General features: G+C 44.0%; 1 protein-coding gene across 2 annotated transcripts in view; it reads left to right on the forward strand.

Annotated features, from left to right (window-relative positions):
- ZNF385C (zinc finger protein 385C) overlaps positions 1-23,163 on the forward strand; it is a 330,357-nt gene that overhangs the window by 229,593 nt on the left and 77,601 nt on the right. For both annotated transcript variants that reach the window (XM_082271505.1, XM_082271506.1), the window contains one exon: positions 18,164-18,274. In XM_082271505.1, the coding sequence (XP_082127631.1) occupies positions 18,164-18,274 (111 nt within the window). The remainder of the gene's footprint in view (positions 1-18,163; positions 18,275-23,163) is intronic.

Here is a 23,163-nt window from a genome sequence, read left to right on the forward strand (position 1 = left end):
ATGAAGAGCATGGAGGAGATTCCAGGAGACAGGCAGTTACATTAGGAGAGATGGACAGGGCCGTAGAAGATTCTTAACCCATCAGCAGGACCGATATCTGCTCCTTTGTGGGGGGGGGGGGGACAGGATGAGCACTGCTGGAGCCCTACAAAATGACCTTTAGCAGGCCGCTGGTGTCAATACCTCTGATCAAACAATTAGAAACAGACTTTATGAGGATGGCCTAAGGGCCCGACGTCCTTTAGTGGGCCCTATGCTCACCAGCCGGCACCGTGGACTCGATTGGCATTTGCCATTGAACACCAGAATTGACAGGTCCGCCACTGGCGCCCTGTGCTTTTCACAGATGAGAGCAGGTTCACCCTGAGCACATGTGACAGATGTGAAAGGGTCTGGAGAAGCCGTGGAAAATGTTATGCTGCCTGAAAAATTGTTCAGCATGACCGGTTTGGTGGTAGGTCAATGATGGTCTGGTGAGGCATATCTATTGAGGGACACACAGACATCTACAGGCTAAACAATGTCACCCTGACTACCATTAGGTATCGGGATGAAATCCTTGGACCCATTGTCAGTACCTACACTGGTGCAGTGGGTCCTGGGTTCCTCCTGGTGCACGACAATGCTCGGTCTCATGTGGCAACAGTATGCAGCCAGTTCCTGGGGGATGAAGGAATTAATACCATTGAATGGCCCCCACGATCGCCTGATCTAAATCCAATAGAACACCTCTGTGACATCATGTTTTGGTCCATGCAATGCTGCCAAGTTGCACCTCAGTCTGTTCAGGAGCTCAGTGATGCCCTGGTCCAGATCTGGGAGGAAATACCCCAGGACACTATCCGTCATCTCATTAGGAGCATGCCCTGACGTTGTCAGGCATGCATACAAGCATGTGGGGGCCATACAAACTACTGAGTACCATTTTGAGTTGCTGCAATGAAATATCAACAAAATGGACTAGCCTGCTGCATAATTTTTTCACTATGATTCAATGTGGTCAGTCTGCATTGAAAGGAGGCACGCAGTGGTCAGTCTGCATTGAAAGGGGGCGCGCTGTGGTCAGTCTGCATTGAAAGGGGGCATGCTGTGGCCAGTCTGCATTGAAAGGGGGCACACTGTGGTCAGTCTGCATTGAAAGGGGGCGCGCTGTGGTCAGTCTGCATTGAAAGGGGGCATGCTGTGGTCAGTCTGCATTGAAAGGGGGCACGCAGTGGTCAGTCTGCATTGAAAGGGGGCACGCAGTGGTCAGTCTGCATTGAAAGGGGGCACGCTGTGGTCAGTCTGCATTGAAAGGGGGTACGCTGTGGTCAGTCTGCATTGAAAGGGGGCACACTATACCTTGATAACTGAAGGCCCCTTTCACACTTTTGTGACCTCAAAGTCACGCAATTTTTTACAGCGTTTTTTGCCGCAAAGCAATGCCTATTACATTTATGAATACATTTTGTACGGCCCCCGAATGATGTTACAAAAATCCAAATGGCCATTGGCAGAAAAAAGGTTCCCCACCCCTGGTTTATGACATGCTTTTTATTTTGGCAAATGTGTGAGTGTAATGTTTGAAGGATCTATTTTAATAAATTTATTGGTGTTAATACATATTGAACTATCAGAGCTCTTTTTTTTCTCCTACACATGAGCAACTTGTGATTCACTGCTATTGGCTGTATATAGAGGTTTCTTTCTGCAACTCTGCGGGGTTCAATGCTCATTTTGCCAAACATGAGAATGTGTGGCAAATGTATGTGGTTAGTCTGAACCCAACAGGGTAGTAGTGGAACGTTTATCACATGGTGTGGTGTGACGATATTTTAAGAGTTTTATCTAATCATCACGGACCAAATATTGGAAGAAATCTTTCTCATGTATGAGTCACATGGACTTTATTTATTTGGACTTTATTTCACATTGTCTCACGTAGGGACTCACTGTTTTCTGATTGATTTGTTTACATCGTTTATGCACAGGTTAGGATGGGATTCGATTTCTTTCTTCTCTAGCGCCGCTGTTTATCATACATATATTGGTGAATTCGTTTTATCCAGTGGTGGGATTCAGCCGGTTCGCACCGGTTCCATAGAACCGGTTGCTAACTTTCTGCAAGTTCGCAGAACCGGCTGAATCCCTCTGCGCGTCTGAGGAAGCGCAGGACAATTGAATGTCCCGCGCTCGCAACAGACGTGGCGGCCGGGGGGCGGAGCAGTGCGCTCCTCCCCGCCCATTCTGTGACAATAGCGAATGAGAATTAGCTATTGTCACATGATCCTCCTCCTGGCCAATCAGGGAGCGGGTCCTCCCGCTTCCTGATTGGCCGAAAGGCAAACACCGTGCCATTGGACGAGGAGGAGGCGCCGCGGGAGGACTCGGAGACGCGGGGAGCCGACTGCGAGACCGTCCATGAGGTAAGTGCATGGGTCTCGCGGGGGGGGGTCGCTGGCACTCTGCAATTGGGGGGCAATGTTGTGGCTGGCGCTCTGCAATTGGGGGCAATGTTGTGGCTGGCACTCTGCAATTGGGGGCAATGTTATGGCTGGCACTCTGCAATTGGGGGCAATGTTGTGGCTGGCGCTCTGCAATTGGGGGCAATGTTGTGGCTGGCACTCTGCAATTGGGGGCAATGCTGTGGCTGGCACTCTGCAATTGGGGGCAATGTTGTGGCTGGCGCTCTGCAATTGGGGGCAATGCTGTGGCTGGCGCTCTGCAATTGGGGGCAATGCTGTGGCTGGCACTCTGCAATTGGGGGCAATGCTGTGGCTGGCACTCTGCAATTGGGGGCAATGCTGTGGCTGGCACTTTGCAATTTGGGGCAATGCTGTGGCTGGCGCTCTGCAATTGGGGGCAATACTCTGGCTGGCGCTCTGCAATTTGGGGCAATGCTGTGGCTGGCACTCTGGAATTGGGGGCAATGTTGTGGCTGGCACTCTGCAATTGGGGGCAATGTTGTGGCTGGCACTCTGCAATTGGGGGCAATACTCTGGCTGGCACTCTGCAATTGGGGGCAATGTTGTGGCTGGCGCTCTGCAATTGGGGGCAATGTTGTGGCTGGCACTCTGCAATTTGGGGCAATGCTGTGGCTGGCGCTCTGCAATTGGGGGCAATGCTGTGGTCACTGTGCATTGAAAGGGGGGCACGCTGGTCTCTCTGCATTGAAAGGGGGGCACGCTGGTCACTGTGCATTGAAAGGGGGGCACGCAGCGCTGGTCACTGTGCATTAAAAGGGGGCATGCTGGTCACTGGTCATTGAAAGGGGGCACACTGGTCTCTCTGCATTGAAAGGGGGCACGCTGGTCACTGTGCATTAAAGGGGGCATGTACACTGGTCACTGCATTGAAAGGGGGCACGCTGGTCTCTCTGCATTGAAAGGGGGCACTCTGGTCACTGTGCATTGAAAGGGGGCATGTACACTGGTCACTGTGCATTGAAAGGGGGCATGTACACTGGTCACTGCATTGAAAGGGGGCACGCTGGTCTCTCTGCATTGAAAGGGGGCACTCTGGTCACTGTGCATTGAAGGGGGCATGTACACTGGTCACTGTGCATTGAAAGGGGGCATGTACACTGGTCACTGCATTGAAAGGGGGCACGCTGGTCTCTCTGCATTGAAAGGGGGCACTCTGGTCACTGTGCATTGAAGGGGGCATGTACACTGGTCACTGTGCATTGAAAGGGGGCACGCTGGTCTCTCTGCATTGAAAGGGGGGCACGCTGGTCTCTCTGCATTGAAAGGGGGAACGCTGGTCACTGTGCATTGAAAGGGGGCACGCTGGTCATTCTGCTGGGAAAGTCGGAACTGGTTACTAAAATTTTTGAATCCCACCACTGGTTTTATCCATGATCAGATGGCAAAAATTGGCTTCAATAAACAGCTATATGATAGTGTGCGGAACAGTCAATTGCAACATATAGAAAATGGAGTAGTTGCGGATCAATGGAAACCTGTATATAAACTACAGTGGAAACAGTGAGCCTGTTTATATGGTGTGCAGAAAAGTCAAGTGCAGCAAAAAATAAAATAAAATCATGTAGTGTATCGATTTTTTTGTCAGGTTGCCACACAATGGGAATCTTCATGTACAATAAGACGGAGATGCTATTTTGCATAATGGTGATATAGGGATAGTTTACAGTTGATTTGCTTTTGTTGGTATGGGAGGCAGTCATAAGCAAACCGTAGGGAAATGATAAAGTTTAAATGAGATCAGGATTGAGTGAGATGCCAGTGGGGGTTAGATTACTGTATTTACTTCTAATTCTTCACTGAGGCCATGGGGGCTGAGAGTGTTTAAGGTAAAAATCCAGAACATTTCACGTTCACAGAGCCTATTGAACCATTCTTCTTTGGTACAGCTCGATGGAATACTTTCTAGTACCCACACTCTAAGACCCTGGGTGAATTGCTCATGGACCTTTTTGAAGTGTCTGGGTACACTGTAATTGGTAGAGCCTTGTTCTATGGCTTGGCGGTGTTCGCCGAACCTAGCTCTGAGTGCTCTAATGGTACGTGCAACATACAGTAACCCGCATGGACATTTAAATCAATAAAAAACTAACTAAGTTGGACAGCATAAAAATTGGGAAATATAATAACTTTTTCCATTCACCTGGAAGGGTTTTTTCTTATGGTGAAAAAATTTACATGTTAAGCACTTGGGTTTTTAACATTGGAACATGCCTACCATATTACAGAGCAATCCGGTATGTGAACATGATTTTGTTGAGGAGCAGGGGACCTAGTATGGCGTCCTGTTGCAAGACATTTCAATGTTTATTTAAAAAATATTTCCATATACCGGAATCTGCTGTGATACTGTGTGATAGACCGTATCGAGTCTCATTATTGTTCAATATTTTTTTATTGTGCTGTTTGGCCAGATGTGAAGTGAAAGCTTCTTCAATAATATTGGATGGGTTTCCCTTATCAGAGAACTTATCTTTGAGCACCTTGCTCTGTAAGATGTAGTCAGCATCTAGAATAAATTCCGGCGTAATCGTTGGAACTGACTACTGGGAATATCCTTCTTTCACCTCGGGTGGTGACAGCTCTTAGAGTGGACATACGAATTTCCTGCGGTGGGTTTAAAATGTTTTTTGGATAAGAAATTGGAACCGTAATGACTTAAAGTGAGATCTAGGAACACCAAGGATTGGATGTCACTAACATAAGTAAATGATAGGCCGAATTCATTATTGTTACAGTGCAGGGGCATAACTACAGGGGTTGCAGGGGTTGCAATTGCAACTGGGCCCCATGCTCCAGGGGGACTGTGCGGCTCCCCTGTACACCTGGATAGGAGGGGTGGCGGGGGCAGCATGTAGAGAAATCACTGTCCTCCTTTTTCCTCCTGTAGCTGCAGGAGAAAAATGGAGGAGATTGGTACCTCTATACGCTGCCCCCGCCACTCCTCCTATCCAGTTTACTTGTGTTCTGCTGTCTCTGGGCCCCTGTGTGCTCCCCTGGTCCCCCCCACCCCACTGTGCTGCCTCCTCTCTCCTGCCGGCTGCTGCAGGGGATATGTCACAATAGAGAACCAGGGAGGGGTTGGTAAATCTGTAATTTACCAGCTCATTCCTTTTCTGAATGGACAGAGTCATAGTCAGTGACATTGTTAAAAAATAAAATAAATGATAAAAAAATAATTCAATTAAAATACCAAAAAATAAAAACTACTGACACCAGTGGGTGACCTTCCAGGATCGCAAAGGTCACACTTGCAACCGGGCCCTGGCATTCAACTACCGTGGGGAGGCCCCAAGATGGCAGGAAGGGGGCCCACTGCAGAACTTGTGAAAGGGTCCTAGGCTTGAAGGGAAGGGCCCCGGCTAGGGGTCCGGGGGGCCCTTCATGGTTTCTCGCACCGGGCCCTGAAGGTTCTAGTTATGCCTCTGTTACAGTGACTAACAAAAATTGAAATGATGAAAAGGGGGCCATACCATATTATGATGATTATATCATCAATATATCTCCTGAAAAATATTATATGGGAGGCAAATGGATTATGGCGATGGATGTGTTGGTGTTCCCACATTCCCATCGTGAGATTGGCATAGCATGGAACAAAGCTAGTACCTATAGTTGTGCCCCTGGTCTGTAAATAGAATTGGCAATCAAAAGTGAAAAAATCGTGCTCTAAACAGAATTGGGTGGCCTCTAAAATAAAGCTGGCTTGTTTGGGGTTGATATGGGAATGATGGAAAAGGAAGAATTCTGCAGCTTTGAGACCTATGTTATGTGGGATGGATGTGTAGAGAGAAGTGACATCTAGCGACAGCCAGCTGTAAGAGGGTTACCATGTGTAAATGGTCAGGATATCAAGAAGAAAGGAGGAATCCCGAATGTAAGAGGGTAGCTCCTGCACTTTGGGTTGGAGAAAGTTGTCTATATATTGAGAGAGCCCATAGGTAATGCTACTCATAGAGGCTACTGGGCCTCCCTGGGGGCTGAACAGGGTTTTTGTGAATTTTGGGTAGGTAAAAGAAATACATAATATGGTAAAATTCCTTTAGGAAGAAGGCTTTCTCTTTTATATTAATAATTTCATCTGATCTGGCTTGGTTGATGAGGAGGTTGAATTCAGCAATAAATTGGTCTGAGGAATCTTTGGGTAATTTGGTGTAGGTGCTGGTATCTGACAGCAGCCTGTAGTCTTCTTGCAGATAGTAGGCCCTATTAAGAACAACTATGCCTCTGCCCTTATTAGCTGATTTGATGGCAATGTCAGAATTGTCCTCCAAAGTTTTTAGAGCGAGGTGTTCATCTTTGGTGAGGTTGTGTGTTCTATGATGGTCTTTACACATCTGGATCATATCAGAGTAGACCAAGCCATGAAAAGCTTCAATGTAAGGTCCTTTAGCATGGCTTGGATTGAACATCGATTAGAGTTTGAAGGCAGTGTTTTGGATGGGAAAATCTGGATGGTTTAGTCTTCTTTGTTCAGCCAGCCAGGTGGACAAAAAAAAATTGAGCCAATTCCCCCATACACACATTTGATGTGAATGAGGGAATCTTAATTGCTGTGTCATTGTATTCTGAAAGTTGGACCCCTCTGCTCTCAGGATACACTGATCAGCCCTGCAGCCAATTGGCTGCATGCACTAATCAAGTGAAAATTTACCAACAAGCCGGTTCATGAGAAGTCAATCGATGGATTGACTTCTCATGAACCAGCTTCATGAGAAGGTTTACTAGGAACTAATACAAGTCACAAGGCTGCTATGCCATTAGTTTTTTCTTAATCTGGGCTTACCCCCCTCCTTATCAGTTGTCATTGCTTTGCACTGGAGTTTGGTTTGACAGTTAACAATATATTTTCAATAGTTTAACAGATATATCTTGGCCCTCTGAAAATAGTTAAAGTGGAATTTAATCCTAACACTAAATATTAATAAGAATATCTCCTCCTACCTATCCTACTATCTGTATACTTAACATTTTTTAGTTTAGTTTTTGGTCAGGTCACGTGAGCCTGCAGCTCCAGCTCCCCCCTATGTCAGTGAGTGGCTACTGCAGTGGAGAGGAGGGAGCGATGACAACTGCTGGGTCATGAGAGCCTATGTATTCAGGGCTTCCGGAATTCTTAGTTGTTGTTGAGCGTGACTCGTGGGAGCCACAGCTACAGGATATTGTGACCGGGCTAGATGAAAAAAAAGGTAAGTGCACAGATCTTTTTTATGCAGGGTAGGTGGGATATGTAGGAAAGGGGGAAGGGAACAATTTAAAGAGTAGTTAGTGTTGAGCTTGAATTTTAATTTAATACATAAGTAAAGCTATCATGAATTGGTTGTTGCACAAGTACAATCTGCTGAAGGTCTGTTGTGACTTTGGACTTCATCTGTTCTTCATTACTTTTGAAGTCTTCTAGTTTAATTGCTCATCAGTTGGGTTTAGTGCTTCATCTACAAAGTGACAATCAGCCCCAGAGAAACAAGTGTAATATCTGGGATGGCAAGTACTTGCAACCCTGGTTGGGCCAGCATATGTAGTAAAATGGTTTTCAAAGAAGAAAGCCTTTGAAGAAAGTCTTCTACGGAGTCTGCATTTCTGTGTTTTGAGGGTTCAGAAGTGTGGGGGGAAATGGGGGTGGGCTCCTTGACCATCCCATGACATTGGCCCACCCCAGGTTTTGTATTATAGGGGAAGTCACAGATGGCTGAATAGAGATGGTGGGAGAGAGAGAGAGAGCTCCTGTCTGTTTTTACAAACTGCGTAGCCTACATGTCTGTGAGGGCTATTTGTGAAACTAAACCTGAGTTGACAGGACACCTGTATAATCCCAGTGATTTAGTGCTAGGTGTACATCCTGCATGGGAAAAAAAATGATGTACTCACCCTGCCAGACAAAAGCAGAACTTCTGCCCCAAAACTGATGCTTTGTGCTTGGACTGCCCTTTGCTTGCTCATTATTCGAAGTTGATCTCCCACAATAGGTGGATAATGGTTATTATTAATTGAAATCTAAAGCACCAAGTGTCCTGCTGCCAAATTAAGTGTATTTTATTAAAACACATTAAAGCAGAACTTCAGCCAATAAAACATCTTTCATTCTCCCTCTCCCATAATTGGATAAAAGTTCAAATTTTTTGGAATTAGCCTTTAACCTTTTTGGTGCTGCAGCACTCAGAGGGAAGTTCAGTTCAGCAGCGCTCTTTGCTTTCTGTTTTTGAGTAAGGCTAATTTCTGTAAGGACTTGTGTAGACAACATAATTTAGATGCTTCATCAGAGATCATAGGAAAGTGCATATGACCTGCTTGTTCTGTGTATATATTGTATATACCAGGGGTCTTTAAATTATGGCCCTCCAGTTGTTCAGGAACTACAATTCCCATCATGTTTAGTCATGTCTGTGAATGTCAAAGTTTTACAATGCCTCATGGGATGTGTAGTTGCACAACAGCTGGAGGGCCGTAGTTTGTGGATCCCTGGTATATACAGTATTTCACAAAAGTGAGTACACCCCTCACATTTTTGTAAATAGTTTATTACATCATTTCATGTGACAACACCGAAGAAATGACACTTTGCTACAATGTAAAGTAGTGATGTACAGCTTTTATAACAGTGTAAATTTGCTGTCCCCTCAAATAACTCAACACACAGCAATTATTGTCTAAACTGCTGGCAACAAAAGTGAGTACAACCCTAAGTGAAAACATCCAAATTGGGCCCAATTAGCCATCTTCCCTCCCTGGTGTCATGTGACTTGTTAGTGTTACAAGATCTCAGGTGTGTATGGGGAGCAGGTGTGTTAAATTTGGTGTTATCACTCTCACTCTCTCATACTGGTCACTGGAAATTAAACATGGCACCCCATGGCAAAGAACTCTCTGAGAATCTGAAAAAAGATTTGTTGCTCTACATAAAGATGGTCTAGGCTATAAGAAGATTGCCAAGACCCTGAAACTGAACTTCAGCACGGTAGCCAAGACCATACAGCGGTTTAACAGGACAGGTTCCACTCAGAACATGCTTTGCGATGGTCAACCAAAGAAGTTGAATGCACGTGCTCAGCATCATAGCTAGAGGTTGTCTTTGGGAAATAGACGTACGAGTGCTGCCAGCATTGCTGCAGAGGTTGAAGGGATGGGGGGTCAGCCTGTCAGTGCTCAGACTATACACCACACACTGCATCAAATTGGTCGGTATGGCTGTCATCCCAGAAGGAAGCCTCTTCTAAAGATGATGCACAAGAAAGCCTGCAAACAGTTTGCTGAAGACAAGCAGACTAAGGACATGGATTACTGGAACCATGTCCTATGATCTGATGAGACCAAGATAAACCTATTTGGTTCAGATGGTGTCAAGCGTGTTTGGCGGCAACCAGGTGAGGAGTACAAAGACAAGTGCGTCTTGCCTACAGTCAAGCATGGTGGTGGGAGTGTAGTGGTCTGGGGCTGCATGAGTGCTGCCAGCACTGGGGAGCTAAAGTTCATTGAGGGAACCATGAGACATGGGACCTTCAGAGACTGGGCTGCAGGGCAGTATTCCAACATAACAAACCCAAACACACCTCCAAGACGTCCACTGCCTTGATAAAGAAGCTGAGAGTAAAGGTGATGGACTGGCCAAGCATGTCTCCAGACCTAAACCCTATTGAGCATCTGTAGGGCATCCTCAAATGGAAGGTGGAGAAGCACAAGGTCTTTAACATCCATCAGCTCCGTGATGTCATCATGGAGGAGTGGAAGAGGACTCCAGTGGCAACCTGTGAAGCTCTGGTGAGTTCCATGCCCAAGAGGGTAAAGGCAGTGCTGGAAAATAATGGTGGCCACACAAAATATTTACACTTTGGTCCCAGTTTGGACATTTTAACTTAGGGGTGTACTCTCTTTTGTTGCCAGCAGTTTAGACATTAATGGCTGTGTGTTGAGTTATTTTGAGGGGACAACAAATTTAAACTGTTATACAAGCTGTGCACTCACTACTTTACATTGTAGCAAAGTGTAATTTCTTCAGTATTGTCACATGAAAAGATATAAAATATTTACAAAAATGTGAGGGGTGTACTCACTTTTGTGAGATACTGTATATATTAAAATCAAGGAACATATATTTACTGAATAGTATCATTATAGGTAATAACTACTTATCAGATTTCATTTTTTATAGTGGTCCTTCAAGGTATACTTAATGGAGTTAATATTTTTCCAAATCAGGGATGTACATTTTTAGGTACAAACATATTTAAAGTTTAACTGAAGGCAAAACTTTTTCTTTAAGTTTTGGATTAGAACACCTGTTTTTATTGCTGTCTGTACCCCCATTAGAGACTTTCCCCCTCTCTATTTGTCCTCTTTATTGTTAACATCAAAAGTGACAGTGAAAGTCCCCAGAACAATAAAAGAGGGGAAACCTTCCAATAGGGACACTAGTTTTGGTGACATGGGGCCTTAACGGACTTCCTTAATTTGCAGAGTTTTCCTATCACATCCTGTTTTGGCTGTGAAACAGGAAGTGAAGGTAAATCTCACACAAATGGCAAAAAACTGACGGGGTATCAAAATTGTGGTGTTAAAGCGGGTTAAACATTTACATATAGTTACATAGTTACATAGTGAAGTTGAAAAAAGACATCAGTCCATCTAGTTCAAACTATGAAGTGTGTGTTTGTGTGTATGTGTGTTTGCTGTTAACTTTACATTGTATACCCCTTTATGTTGTTGTCTTTAAGGTGCCCATCTAATAGTTTTTTGAAACTATCGATGTTGCTTTCTGATACCACTGCTTGCACATCCTTACTGCTCTGACAGTAAAGAACCCCTTACGTAGTTTAAGGTTAAACCGCCTTTCCTCTCGTTTTAGTGAGTGGCCCCGTGTCTTATTGTATTCCCTTTCTCTGAAAAGTTTGTTCCTTATGCTATGGTCACCAGTACAGTATTTGTACATTGATATCATATCCCCTCTCAAGCGTCTCTTCTCCAAAGAGAATAAGTTCAATGCTTCTCTCTCTAGTTCCAGCACATCCTTTCTGAGGACCGGTGCCCAGAACTGGATGGCATACTTGAGATGTGGCCAGACCAGAGTCTTGTAAAGTGGGAGAATAATCTCTTTATTTCTGGAATGAATCCCCTTTTTTTATACATGCTAGTATTCTGTTGGCTTTGCGTGCAGCAACCTGGCATTGCATGCCACTGCCAAGCCTGTTGTCCACTAGGACCCCCAGATCCTTTTCCATCTTAGATTCACCCAGAGGTTCTCCCCCTAGCGAGTAGCTTGCATTCGTGTTTCTGACGCCCTTACATTTTTCAACATTAAACCTCATCTGCCATGTAGTTGCCCACCCCATTATTTTGTTCAGGTCTGCTCGTAAGGTTTCCACATCCCGCAAGATATTGGCATGCTTAGTTTAGTATCGTCCGCAAATACCGAGATTGTGCTTGATATCCCCCACTCTAGATCATTTATGAATAAATTAAACAGGATTGGTCCCAGGACAGATTCTTGGGGGACTCCACTTGCCACCCCCGCCCAATCCGAGATCGAATCCAATTTATCACCACCCTCTGGACTCGCCCCTGGAGCCAGTTCTCTATCCAGGTTCTCACCCTATGGTCCATACCTATGTACCTTAGTTTGTACAGTAAGCATTTGTGGGGAACGGTGTCAAATGCCTTTGCAAAGTCCAGATACACCACATCTGCAGGCTTTCATTTATCTAGATGGCAACTCACTTCATCGTAGAAGGTTAATAGATTGGTTTGGCAAGAACGATTTTTTAACAAGAACAATTTAAATGTTTCTTATTAATAACCCTTCATATAATAAAAAGATAATTCCAACACACCTCCCCCTCTCCTTAGCTTGCTAGAAAAAAACAGCAGAGCATTGGTCCTTGTCTTGAGTGCTTAGCAAACTGATGTGTATCCAATAAGATACACCAGTTCTCAAAAAAGAGGGTCGTTGTACAGCTGTAATTGCAGCTTCTGGTCTTGGTGAAAATTAGAATGTTATTATACAGAGATATCAATAGTAAATAAAGGAGTTTTATGTAGGCTGAAATTTCCCTTTCATGTTATCAGCCCACGACAAGAAATTAGGCGCAAAGTGCATATCTGGCAAAACGCCAGATATTTTCTGTACTTGAAGGGTGTTAAAAGCAATAAAACACAGGGAAATGTGCATGAATTGCAGAGATGTACTGGATATTATTTTTTACATTTTTTTTCTTAAGTCCATGTGCTTGCTGAAGTCTTTCCATGTTCCTTTGTAATTTTAGGCTTCTGTTCCTCAGTCTGTTGATACGCTTTTGTCCCATTATCATCATGAGAATTTGATTCTTTCTGACTAAGGGCGCCATACATGGATCGAAATTTGGCTAACTCAGCTCTATTTTGATCCATGTATGTGCAGGCTGGTTGTACAGAACTTGATCTACAGAGTGACCTCTGTAAAACAAGCTTGTTGGATTTTTCACAAATGATCAGCCAGCCAACTATAGCTGGCAATAGGGATAAGTGTATTCTGATGGCTCCCCGCCATCAGAACATAATGGCACAAAAGTTATTCCCCCTTTTTTTTTTTTTTTTAATCCGCTGGTTGGCCAGTTTAAATCCTGCCTAAAGTACAGGATGGGTTTTGTAAAGTACAGTATATTATGAATTATAAATGTAAAGGTTGGTTTTGGCTGGTTTGGGTAAAGCCTATCATTTGGTCTAGTCTGGGTAAATCTTGGTTTATTAAATGTATCAAAGTTAAATGTCAGCTTTGAACTAGGTTGGTCGAACACCAGCTGTGAACCCAATTTGTTCAATGCAGTATTATTGAAGTCAGTGAAATAAAAAGTTTTCTTTGGCTGATTTAGGTAAAGCATATCTGTGATGGAACTGCTTGCCACCCCGATAAGGTTCATTGCTTCCATCAATAACAGTGCCTCCTGCCCTCCAAACTGTTCCGAACAGACCGAGAGCTAATACCAGCCAGTTTACCCAAGTATTATACACAGACTAGATGTTGGGATAGAACCAAAGAAATGACTGTTTATTGAACAGAAATACAGCTTTTTATACACTTGAAAAGTAGATCAGTCACCACATGAACAATAAATTCAAATATTTACCCAAAACATTACACAATGGTTAAGATAACGAGGTAGAGCTGACACAAGGCTAATTCCATCATAAGAACCTCCAAGAGTTAGCCAAGTTTGCCAAAAGACAGAAACAATAGAACAATGGGAAAGACTTACTTAACAATAAACACACGTAACAAACCCCCACCTCAGACTATCCTGCAACAGTCTGAGACAAATTCCTACAATATTCCAGCAGTCTAAAAAGTTGGAAATAATTTATCTTCATAGATTTCTTAAGGGATATTGTTGATAAATGTTTCTGTCCCAAGTGAAGGAGCCTCTCCAACCCAGTCTGCAGGAGGGATACCATATTTCCTCTGACCATTATCCTGTATAGGATTAATATTATACCTTTCCATCCACTCCAGAATAGAAGCTGTATTGTCCTTATTGAGAGAAGTAATCCAAATAATGCTCTCAGCAATGATTAAGTGGTTGTCCATCATTATAGAATGATCTGCTTTCTCCGTAGGCCATAATCAGTGGGTAGGAGACTTGCTCCTAGTTCTCTCCAAAAACCCCTGTCCTGGTTTAGTCTGTTACATTTCTCCCTCATCCAACGTTGACTAGCAAAGTCCCAGACCTCCACCTGGTCTGGACATGCGTTAGTCAGGCAGAGTGAGCTCACATAGTCGGTCCATATGATTTCCATTATTGGCTGCAGGGAATAGTTGCCATCAGTAGGTGTTGGGCAGAGGTTGTTGACTCTCTGTCTGGCTGCCAGCGCTTCAGCTGGGTGCGATGGTCAAACCACGTTCTCAGCATCCATTAAGTGGTTGTCCACCATTATGGAATGATCTGCTTTTTCATGGGACATAATCAGTGGGTAGGGGGATTGCCCCTAGTTCTCTCCAAAAGCCCCTGTCCTAGTTGGGTCTGTCACAATATCCTTAGGTCCGGTTTGCATGAATGTAGGTTTAAAGCATCTTCTAGAGCTATAAGTCAGCTTTGAATCAGCCTTGTCAAACACCAGCTTTTGATCTAGTTTGTTAATGCAAGCTTCTGTGTTCCAGGACATTCATTCTCTGGAAATCCTGGTTGCAGGTTGTCGTCATCACTCTTAACCACTTTACCACCGGAGGATTTTGCTGTCTTCCGTCCAGGCCACTTTTTGCGATTCGGCGCTGTGCGAATTTAACTGACAATTGCGCGGTCGTGCGACGACCTACCCAAACGAAATTTACGTCCTTTTTTTCCCACAAACAGAGCTTTCTTTTGGTGGTATTTGATCACCTGTGCGATTTTTACTTTTTGCGCTATAAACAAAAAAAGAGCGTTTATTTTGAACAAATAACAATATTTTTAACATTTTTTTATATGAAATTCTCCCCCAAAAAAATGTAAAAATCTAATTTTTTTTAAATTTTTGGCCAATTTGTTTTCTGCTACCTATGTTTGGTAAAAAAAATCGCAATAAGCGTATTTTGATTGGTTTGCGCAAAAGTTATTGCGTTTACTAACTAAGGGAAAGATTTCTGTCATTTTTGGTGTTTTTTTTTTAACGCGTAATGGCGGCAATCTGCGATTTTTTTTGTGGGACTGCGACATTGCGGCGGACAGATCGGACCCTTGACTGACATTTTTGACACTTTTGGGGGTACCAGTGACATTACTACAGTAATCAGTGCTATATATACGCACTGTTACTGTAAAAATGACACTGGCAGTGAAGGGGTTAATTTTATTGGAGAGGGAGGGGTTAATGTATGCCTGGTGCTTACTGACGTGTGGGGGGGGAGGTGACTGTGTGACAGAAGGACAGATTGGATGTCCAGCTATGCTGAACACTCCGATCTGTCAGTCCCTGTCACTATGGAGATCCGCCCGCTCTGTTTACACAGGCGGGCGGATCTCCTCACTCGATTCCCCGACGATCGGGGCAGAGCAGCGGCGATCGCCGCTGCTCCTCCCCTGGCCCGACTCCCGCTGTGACTGAACACAGCGGGAGCGAGCCTCCGGCAGCGCGCGAGAGCCGCCCACAAAGGGCGGAGTCCAGCGACGTAGGTCTACGTCGCTGGACGGGATCGTGCCACATTGTCGCAGTAGCAGCAATGTGAGCGGGGCGCAAATGGTTAAAGAGACTGTCCCTTGTGTTTTTACCAGCTACGTTTAGCGCTTTCTGTTCAAGATGTCATCAATTTAAGAATTGCATTAAAGTTATACTAAACACACACTGTTTAATTTACATTGTCCCTTCTATTTCTTTATGTAGATGATGGCACTGCAAATATTTCAATAAAAAAAAAATCTAAATACCTTTTTCCCAGCTGTCACATGACCCAGATCTTTCCCAGCCTGACTGCTGGGAAACATAAGCAGGAGGAGCTTTCAGTCCTCTGCTGCTGGTCACATATTGAAAATAAAAAAAGCCTTTGGAATACAGAGTAAAAATAATTTATTTTTATTAATAAATTGTTATGAATTGTCATCCAAATATTCATTTGATATCAAATCTTTATTTTTTTGGCAATAACATGGTGTGGGCTGATTTCTGCCAGTCACAGGCTTGTCACACCCCTCCAAAGGAAGGAAGGGAATTCCCTCCTAGAAGTCAAAAGAGACACACGGGTATTAATTAACCACTTGCCGACCGCTGCAAGTACATATACTGCGGCGGTCAGCCCCTCACAGGCAAAGTGACGTACCGGTACGTCACTAGCCTGTGAGGCTCTGGGGAGCGAGCACGCGCCGCCGGAGGCGAGCACGCGCCGCCGGAGGCGCGCTCCCGCGCAGTCACGGACCCCCCCTCGCGTGTGACCGGCGGACCTGATGTCCGCCGGTCACTCGGCGATCGTCGGTGGAGAGGGAGAAAGGCAGGCGGCTAGTGTAAACAAGCCGCCTGTCATTCTCCCCTGTGTAGAAACAGTGATCATACGGTTCTACTATGTAGGACCGTTGATCACTGTTCTTACAGCTCAAGCCACAGCCAATCACAGTTAGAATCACGCCCCTAGGGACACACATAACCCCTCCCTCTCAAAAAGTTAACCCCTTCACTGCCAGTGTAATTTTACAGTAACAGTGCATATGTATAGCACTGATTACTGTAGAAATGTCACTGGTAGCCCCAAAAGTGTCAAAAATGTCAGTCAAGGGTCCGATCTGTCCGCCGCAATGTCGCAGTACCGCAAAAAAATCGCAGATCGCCGCCATTACGCGTTAAAAAAAACAACAAAAATGACAAAAATCTTTCCCTTTGTTAGTGAACGCGATAACTTTTGCGCAAACCAATCAAAATACGCTTTTTGCGATTTTTTTTTACCAAACATATGTAGCATAAAACAAATTGGCCGAAAATGTTAAAAAATTTAGATTTTTACATTTTTTTGGGGGGGAATTTCATATAAAAAAATGTGAAAAATATTATTTTTGCAAAATTGTCGCTCTTTTTTTGTTTATAGCGCATGATAAAAAAAATCGCACAGGTGATCAAATACCACCAAAAGAAAGCTCTGTTTGTGGTAAAAAAAGGACGTCAAATTCGTTTAGGTACAGCGTCGCACGACCGCACAATTGTCCGTTAAATTTACGCAGTGCCGAATCGCAAAATAGGCCCTGGTCAGGAAGGGGGTAAAATCTTCCGGGGCTTAAGTGGTTAAGGATAAGTTCACCTTTGGGAACATGTTACGTGTTCCACCCGTTTTTAGGGTTGAAAATGTAACATGTTCCCAATTCTGCAGCCTCTGTGCTATCTCCTTCTCCGCTGTGACAGAAGTATGGGGAGAAGTGGTAGTTCATTGATTTTTCCTTCCATATTGTATCTGCTTGCCCATAAGGGATGTACAGGCACACAGATATTCTGACAGATCTGGAGGAGACCTGCATGGCACCAGCGATCTGTTGATCGTTGGGGCAATGCTTTACAGGCTCGGAAAAAAAAAAAAAGGAACCTTTTTTTACCTGCAAAAAATTGTACATTTATTATTTTTTTCTAAAAAGTGAACCTATCCTTTAGGCTCTTCGTTGACTTGGTAAAGCTAGTTTTTCTTAAGGAGTTTAAAGCATATCTAAACCCAATAACCACTGTTTAGTTAAAGTGTTGGCAAATCTCACTGGCAGTATCTCCACATAGCAGTATAACCTTACAGGAGTTAGAATAGTTCCTTACTCTACGCAAAGCTAAAAAATGAAATCAATAATTGTATGGACTTTCAAATGTCTGTGTAACACCTCCACTTCAAGTTTATGACATTTGCTCCATTGCACTGCACACAGTTACAGCAGTTTTCATTTGATGTTTTAACTCTTGCCAGAAGAGAAGTATCTGAAGCAGTGTTTTATTGCGCTTGAATATGTCATAATGCAACTGAATTTAATTGATTTAGTTAAGAATTGTTTTCATTGCAAGCCACAGTATAATTAAAAATGGTAAAATGAACACAATTCAATATAGGGCCCTCTGATTCCTAATGTATTAAATTGTATTATAATGGTACTGTCTGCTCTTTTTCTGTAAAGTGCTGCGTAAACTGTTGGCGCTATATAAATTCTGTATATAAATAATAATAAATGATGCTAGATAATATTTCAGTGCATATAGTAGATGCATGAGCTAGTGGCTTACCGTAATAAACCCCCTCTCTCTTTTTGTAGATGGACCCAGTGCAGAAAGCAGTTATTAATCACACCTTTGGTGGGCCTTCTCTTCCCAGAAGGAAGCCTTTTATTTCCTGCAATGTCTGTCATCTCAGGTTCAACTCCCTGGTAAGTAATAAATAGAATTGCAATGATATTCTAAGAAGGCCAAAACTCGTTATCAGCATATTTGCTAAAATGTTAAGGGACATTGTAAATCATTGTCCGACATGCAAATTATTGTAGGCAGGGAATGCATTTTAATCAGGGGTGGGGCATTCATTTAAAGTGGCATGTTGTTAACCTTTTCTACAATCTGATTTTAAACTAAGAAGATTTATCATAATAAAGCGGAGTTCCACTCAAAGCTGGAACTTCCGTTTATCTGTCTCCTCCCCACCTCCGGTGCCACATTTGGCACCTTTGTGGGGGGAGCGGGTACCTGTTTTTGACAGGTACCTTGTCCCCATTTCCGTTGGACCTCGGCAGAGCAAGGTACGTCAGAAGTTCGGCCCCCCTCTCCTCCCTCCTCCTTCCTCTGCTTCCAGGCCAGTAACCGAGCCTTGCGGCTTCATGGCCGGGTTCCCTTACCGGCAATGGGCAGCTGCAGCTTCCGACAGCCGATGGAAACATTGGCTGTGGTGTCAATATCGCTGGATTCCAGGACAGGTAAGTGTCCTAACATTAAAAGTCAGCAGCTACAGTATGTGTAGCTGCTGACTTTTAATATTTGGAGGGGGAGGCCGGAACACCAGGGCAGAAACGCATCCAAGATAGTCTTGTTCATTGACACTAACCATTCTGCTGGGTATTGCAGCACTTGTTATGGCTGCTAATGGGTTGAAGGGTTTTGTAGGTGGCTAGAATTCTGTGTTAAACTAGTTAGAAGACATTACAGCATGGCGAATTCTCAATGTCGTAGAGGAAGGATGAAAATCTTTACTAAACTGATAATACCCACAAAAAAACTCCTCAATTGTTATTTCACAGTTAGGAGTTTCACAGATGTGCATAAAACTAAAGAATCATTTTGAAAAAAAATAAAACTGAATATGGGCTGAGAGCTAAAGCATTATCTAAGCCTGCCTTAAAGAACTACTTCATTAAAGGAAATCTTTTGCCAAAGCATACACTTTTATTTTATATCATCAGCAGTGTAATAACAACACAAACAACAGTTGTTTTTGACCATCCAGTATAAGCTTACTTGAAAAATCTTCTTTTATGCTGTGAGTTCTGCCTGTCTGCTGGCCATTTTTTTCCACACCTTTCTTCCTTATTTCTCTTTTGGTCGAATGGCCTTTGGCTTTTTTCTCTTAAGCCTAGTACACACAGGCCGAATGTCGGGCGCCAGTTCAATAAAAAAACGGACGACATTCGGCCCGTGTGTATGGCAGCCGGCCCCCGTGTTACAGAACACAACAGAACAGCAGGTGAGATCCCTGTACTAACATTTATACTAACATCAGATTGTTTTTTTTTTTCTTTTTTTAAAGGTAGCTTTATTTGTTTTATAAGAAAAATATGCAAAGGAGGGAAAACAGTGCTCCCTTACCAACAGTGTATGAAATAAAGAGTAAACGACCAATTGCAACAGTCCTTATGAACCAAAATGACCATGTTCAAACTGTACAGCTGAAGTAACAATGGGATAGCGGTAGTGGATTCTACCCACGGAGTCCAGACTTTGTAAAAAATTTTAGGGCAACCCCGACTTTGTAGGTCAGTTTGTCTAACGGAATGGCTTGACTGACCAGAGCAAGCCAAGAGTTCAATGTAGGGGGTGCCTGTTTCCAATCCATAGCTATGGATTTTTTTGGCATAAAACAAAACCAAACGTAGAAAGAGTTTTGTGTATCAGGTAAGACTATTGTCGTCTATATCAGTGGTCCTCAACTCCGGTCCTTAGGGCCTACTAACAGGCCAGATTTTAAGTATTACCTTGGGGAGATGCAGACTAGAGTGCTGCAATCACTGAGCAACAAATTATATCACCTGGGATGGATTTCAGTTATCTTGCAAACCTGGCCTGTTAGTGGGCCCTGAGGACCAGGGTTGAGGACCACTGGTCTATATAACCAAATAAGCAAGGTAGGGGATTACAAATATTGGACAGTTGGGTAAGTGAGCTAAGGAATGCGGTGACTTCAGACCAAAAGGCCCGAATAGGTGGACATACCCAGACCATGTCATAAAACATGCCATCTGCTGAGGGGGACTTGGAGCAAAGAATGGAGGACAATTTAACTAAACGGAAGAGAAGACAGGTATAATATGAGCGATAAGGAAATTTGGTCTGAACAACCTGAATGAGATAACTGTGGGGACTTGTAGAACATTGGATTGTTAGTTAGTACAGCGGCTCCAACCAGAGCTGTCCGTTTTTTTTGTTTTTTTTGTTCAACCCGCTGTGTTAAATGTAAAAAAAAATAGTGGTGTGTACCAGGCTTTAGGATTAAATGCTATTAGGGTACTATGGAACTGGGGGAATGTTACATTTGTGAAAGAAAAGACTTAAAGACATAAAGATCGATGAATAACATTTTTCACAAAAAACATTTGCAAGGGTATTAATCTTGTTTTTTGACGAAATGCTGATAAATTTGCACAGCAAATAAATAAATAAAATAAATAGACCCCCTAGAGCAGGCGTCACTAAATGGCGGACCGCGGTCCCTATCCGGACCCAGTTAATGTCTCATCCGGACCCCTGCGGTCCCACTCTTTAGAGTCGTTCTTCCCACAGCCATCACCACTGCCAGTCTCACAGATCCAACAGCTGGAGGCAGGACAGCTATAGACAGAGGGCAGGGGCTATCCAAGTTAACAAGCAGGTGACTGGTTGCGAGGATACAGGGCGGTCATTGCACAAACATGCGATTCGGACCTCTACTGGAAGAATATTTTACTGACTGGACCTTCGTAAATACCCCTGCCCTAGAGTTTAATGTGGTTTTCATTTGGGACACTAAAAAAATGACTCTCTAAGATACTTCTCTTAGCACTCCAGTACTTTTAGCTACGGCTGCAGTATGCTTTTAGTTCTGGTGTATCTGATAAGTTGTAATAGGCTATAAAAATGCAGATCCCACTTTTTTGGTGTCAAATATTATATTAACTCTATTAGTATATGGCTCTTTATTTACTTTTGCACAAATGATATAAAAATCTAAAAAATATAAAAAACGTGTTCACACCATGTGCAGAGTCTCTGTAAGAACACAAGCCACACAGAAACAGTTGTTTTCTATGTGTACCGTTCACAACAAAACATTGGTGTGCTGAGCAGAGCTGTGCAGAATTATGCAGCTCTGCATGTGAATGAAAGAAAGAAAGAAAGAAAGAAAGAAAGAAAGAAAGAAAGAAAGAAAGAAAGAAAGAAAGAAAGAAAGAAAGAAAGAAAGAAAGAAAGAAAGAAAGCACTTTTTTTTTTTGGATTTGCCACGGTGTTCCTATTTTATAATCATATCAGACCCTTAACCTGGATGATGGTCTGGTATAGATATTGAGAAGGAACCTCACATTGTTTTTTTTTACACTTTTTGCTGTGGAATTCCCCTTTATATTCATATCAGACCTTAATTCCATGCAGTTTTTCTCATCTCAGCCCACAAATGAGAGAAGAAAGGGATGACACAGGATTGGTGTGCAAAGACACAAAAGAAAAAAAGAATTAAAACTGATGTCAACATACATAAATCATCTAAAATGCACATAAAAACTTATGTCTGCACATCAAATCTGCTCTTTTGTTCGCCAGTCTTTTTGCATGTGTAGTAGGATTTCCAGGCATTGGGCATGATGTGGGTCTGCCATTGTACCTGGAAACACCAGCAGCCCCTTTAAGCTGAATACCCAAGTGTGAGATTGGAGTCAAAGACCAGTCCGGCATCTTTAGTTTGTTTTGTTTATTTGATAATGGGGATGGGAGAAGGGAATGAGTGGGATACTCCTCTGGCTCAAATAGGTACAAATGGGACACTTTGTGGAAAATCCCTTTCAGCGATGCCAGCTGGATGCCGACCAACACTTGCTGGCGCTTGAAAAACGCTTACTTGCTGAACTGTACTTGAACTTGACTTCTGACACTCTGGTTAGCTCAAAAGTCCCAAACAGTGCTCCCTCCAGTCCTCCCTGACTGAGGTAGCCTCTGTGTACTGCTTCTGCTGCTGCAATTCTCAACACTGTACACTGCACACTGCACGCTGTACACTTTAACACTTCAGGGCCCAACTGCTGGCGCCCCCTCTGTACTTCAGGGTCCTCTCACTAGGCACCCCCTCTACACTTCAGGGTCCTCTCACTAGGCACCCCCTCTACACTTCAGGGTCCTCTCACTAGGCACCCCCTTCTACACTTCAGGGTCCTCTCACTAGGCACCCCCTCTATACTTCAGGGTCCTCTCACTAGGCACCCCCTCTACAGTTCAGGGTCCTCTCACTAGGCACCCCCTCTACACTTCAGGGTCCTCTCACTAGGCACCCCCTCTATACTTCAGGATCCACACACTGGAACCCTCTCTGCTTCTCTTTTAGGTCAACACTGGCACCCCCTTTACTTTTGCTCCTGCACCGGCTAGCTAGCTCCTGGATCCCTACGTCCTTCACCGGAGTGGTCCCCTCTCTCTCTAGGCAGACCCCCAGGGGGCAGTTTGCAGTACTCACGAACTGGGAATGCTTTCCTGAAACTGGCTCCCCCCCCCTCAGCTCCGCTGGTCCTCCGCACCGGATCCTCTCTGCAGCTCAGCTAAACCTTCTGTCCCTTCAGGCAAGCCGCCTGGGACACCCAATTCCTCTGACAGGAGGAGAGACAGCCATACACTCCCTCCTGGGACTCTGCTTCCCGCCAAAGATGCTGCGTCATGTGCTCCCCTCAAACTTATACCCACTCCCAGACTCTGCCTTTCTGGGGTAGATACAGACCTGGGTGTGCCATTGGCTGGGTTTCCTCCACTGCCCAATGAGAACCCTCTCATGGAGCACAGTGGGGAGATTCCCCAGTCTCAAGAGCCACACCTG

This window comes from Pelophylax lessonae (genome assembly GCF_965119305.1).
Source record: "Pelophylax lessonae genome assembly, chromosome: 11".
In the NCBI taxonomy this organism is placed as follows: domain Eukaryota; kingdom Metazoa; phylum Chordata; class Amphibia; order Anura; family Ranidae; genus Pelophylax; species Pelophylax lessonae.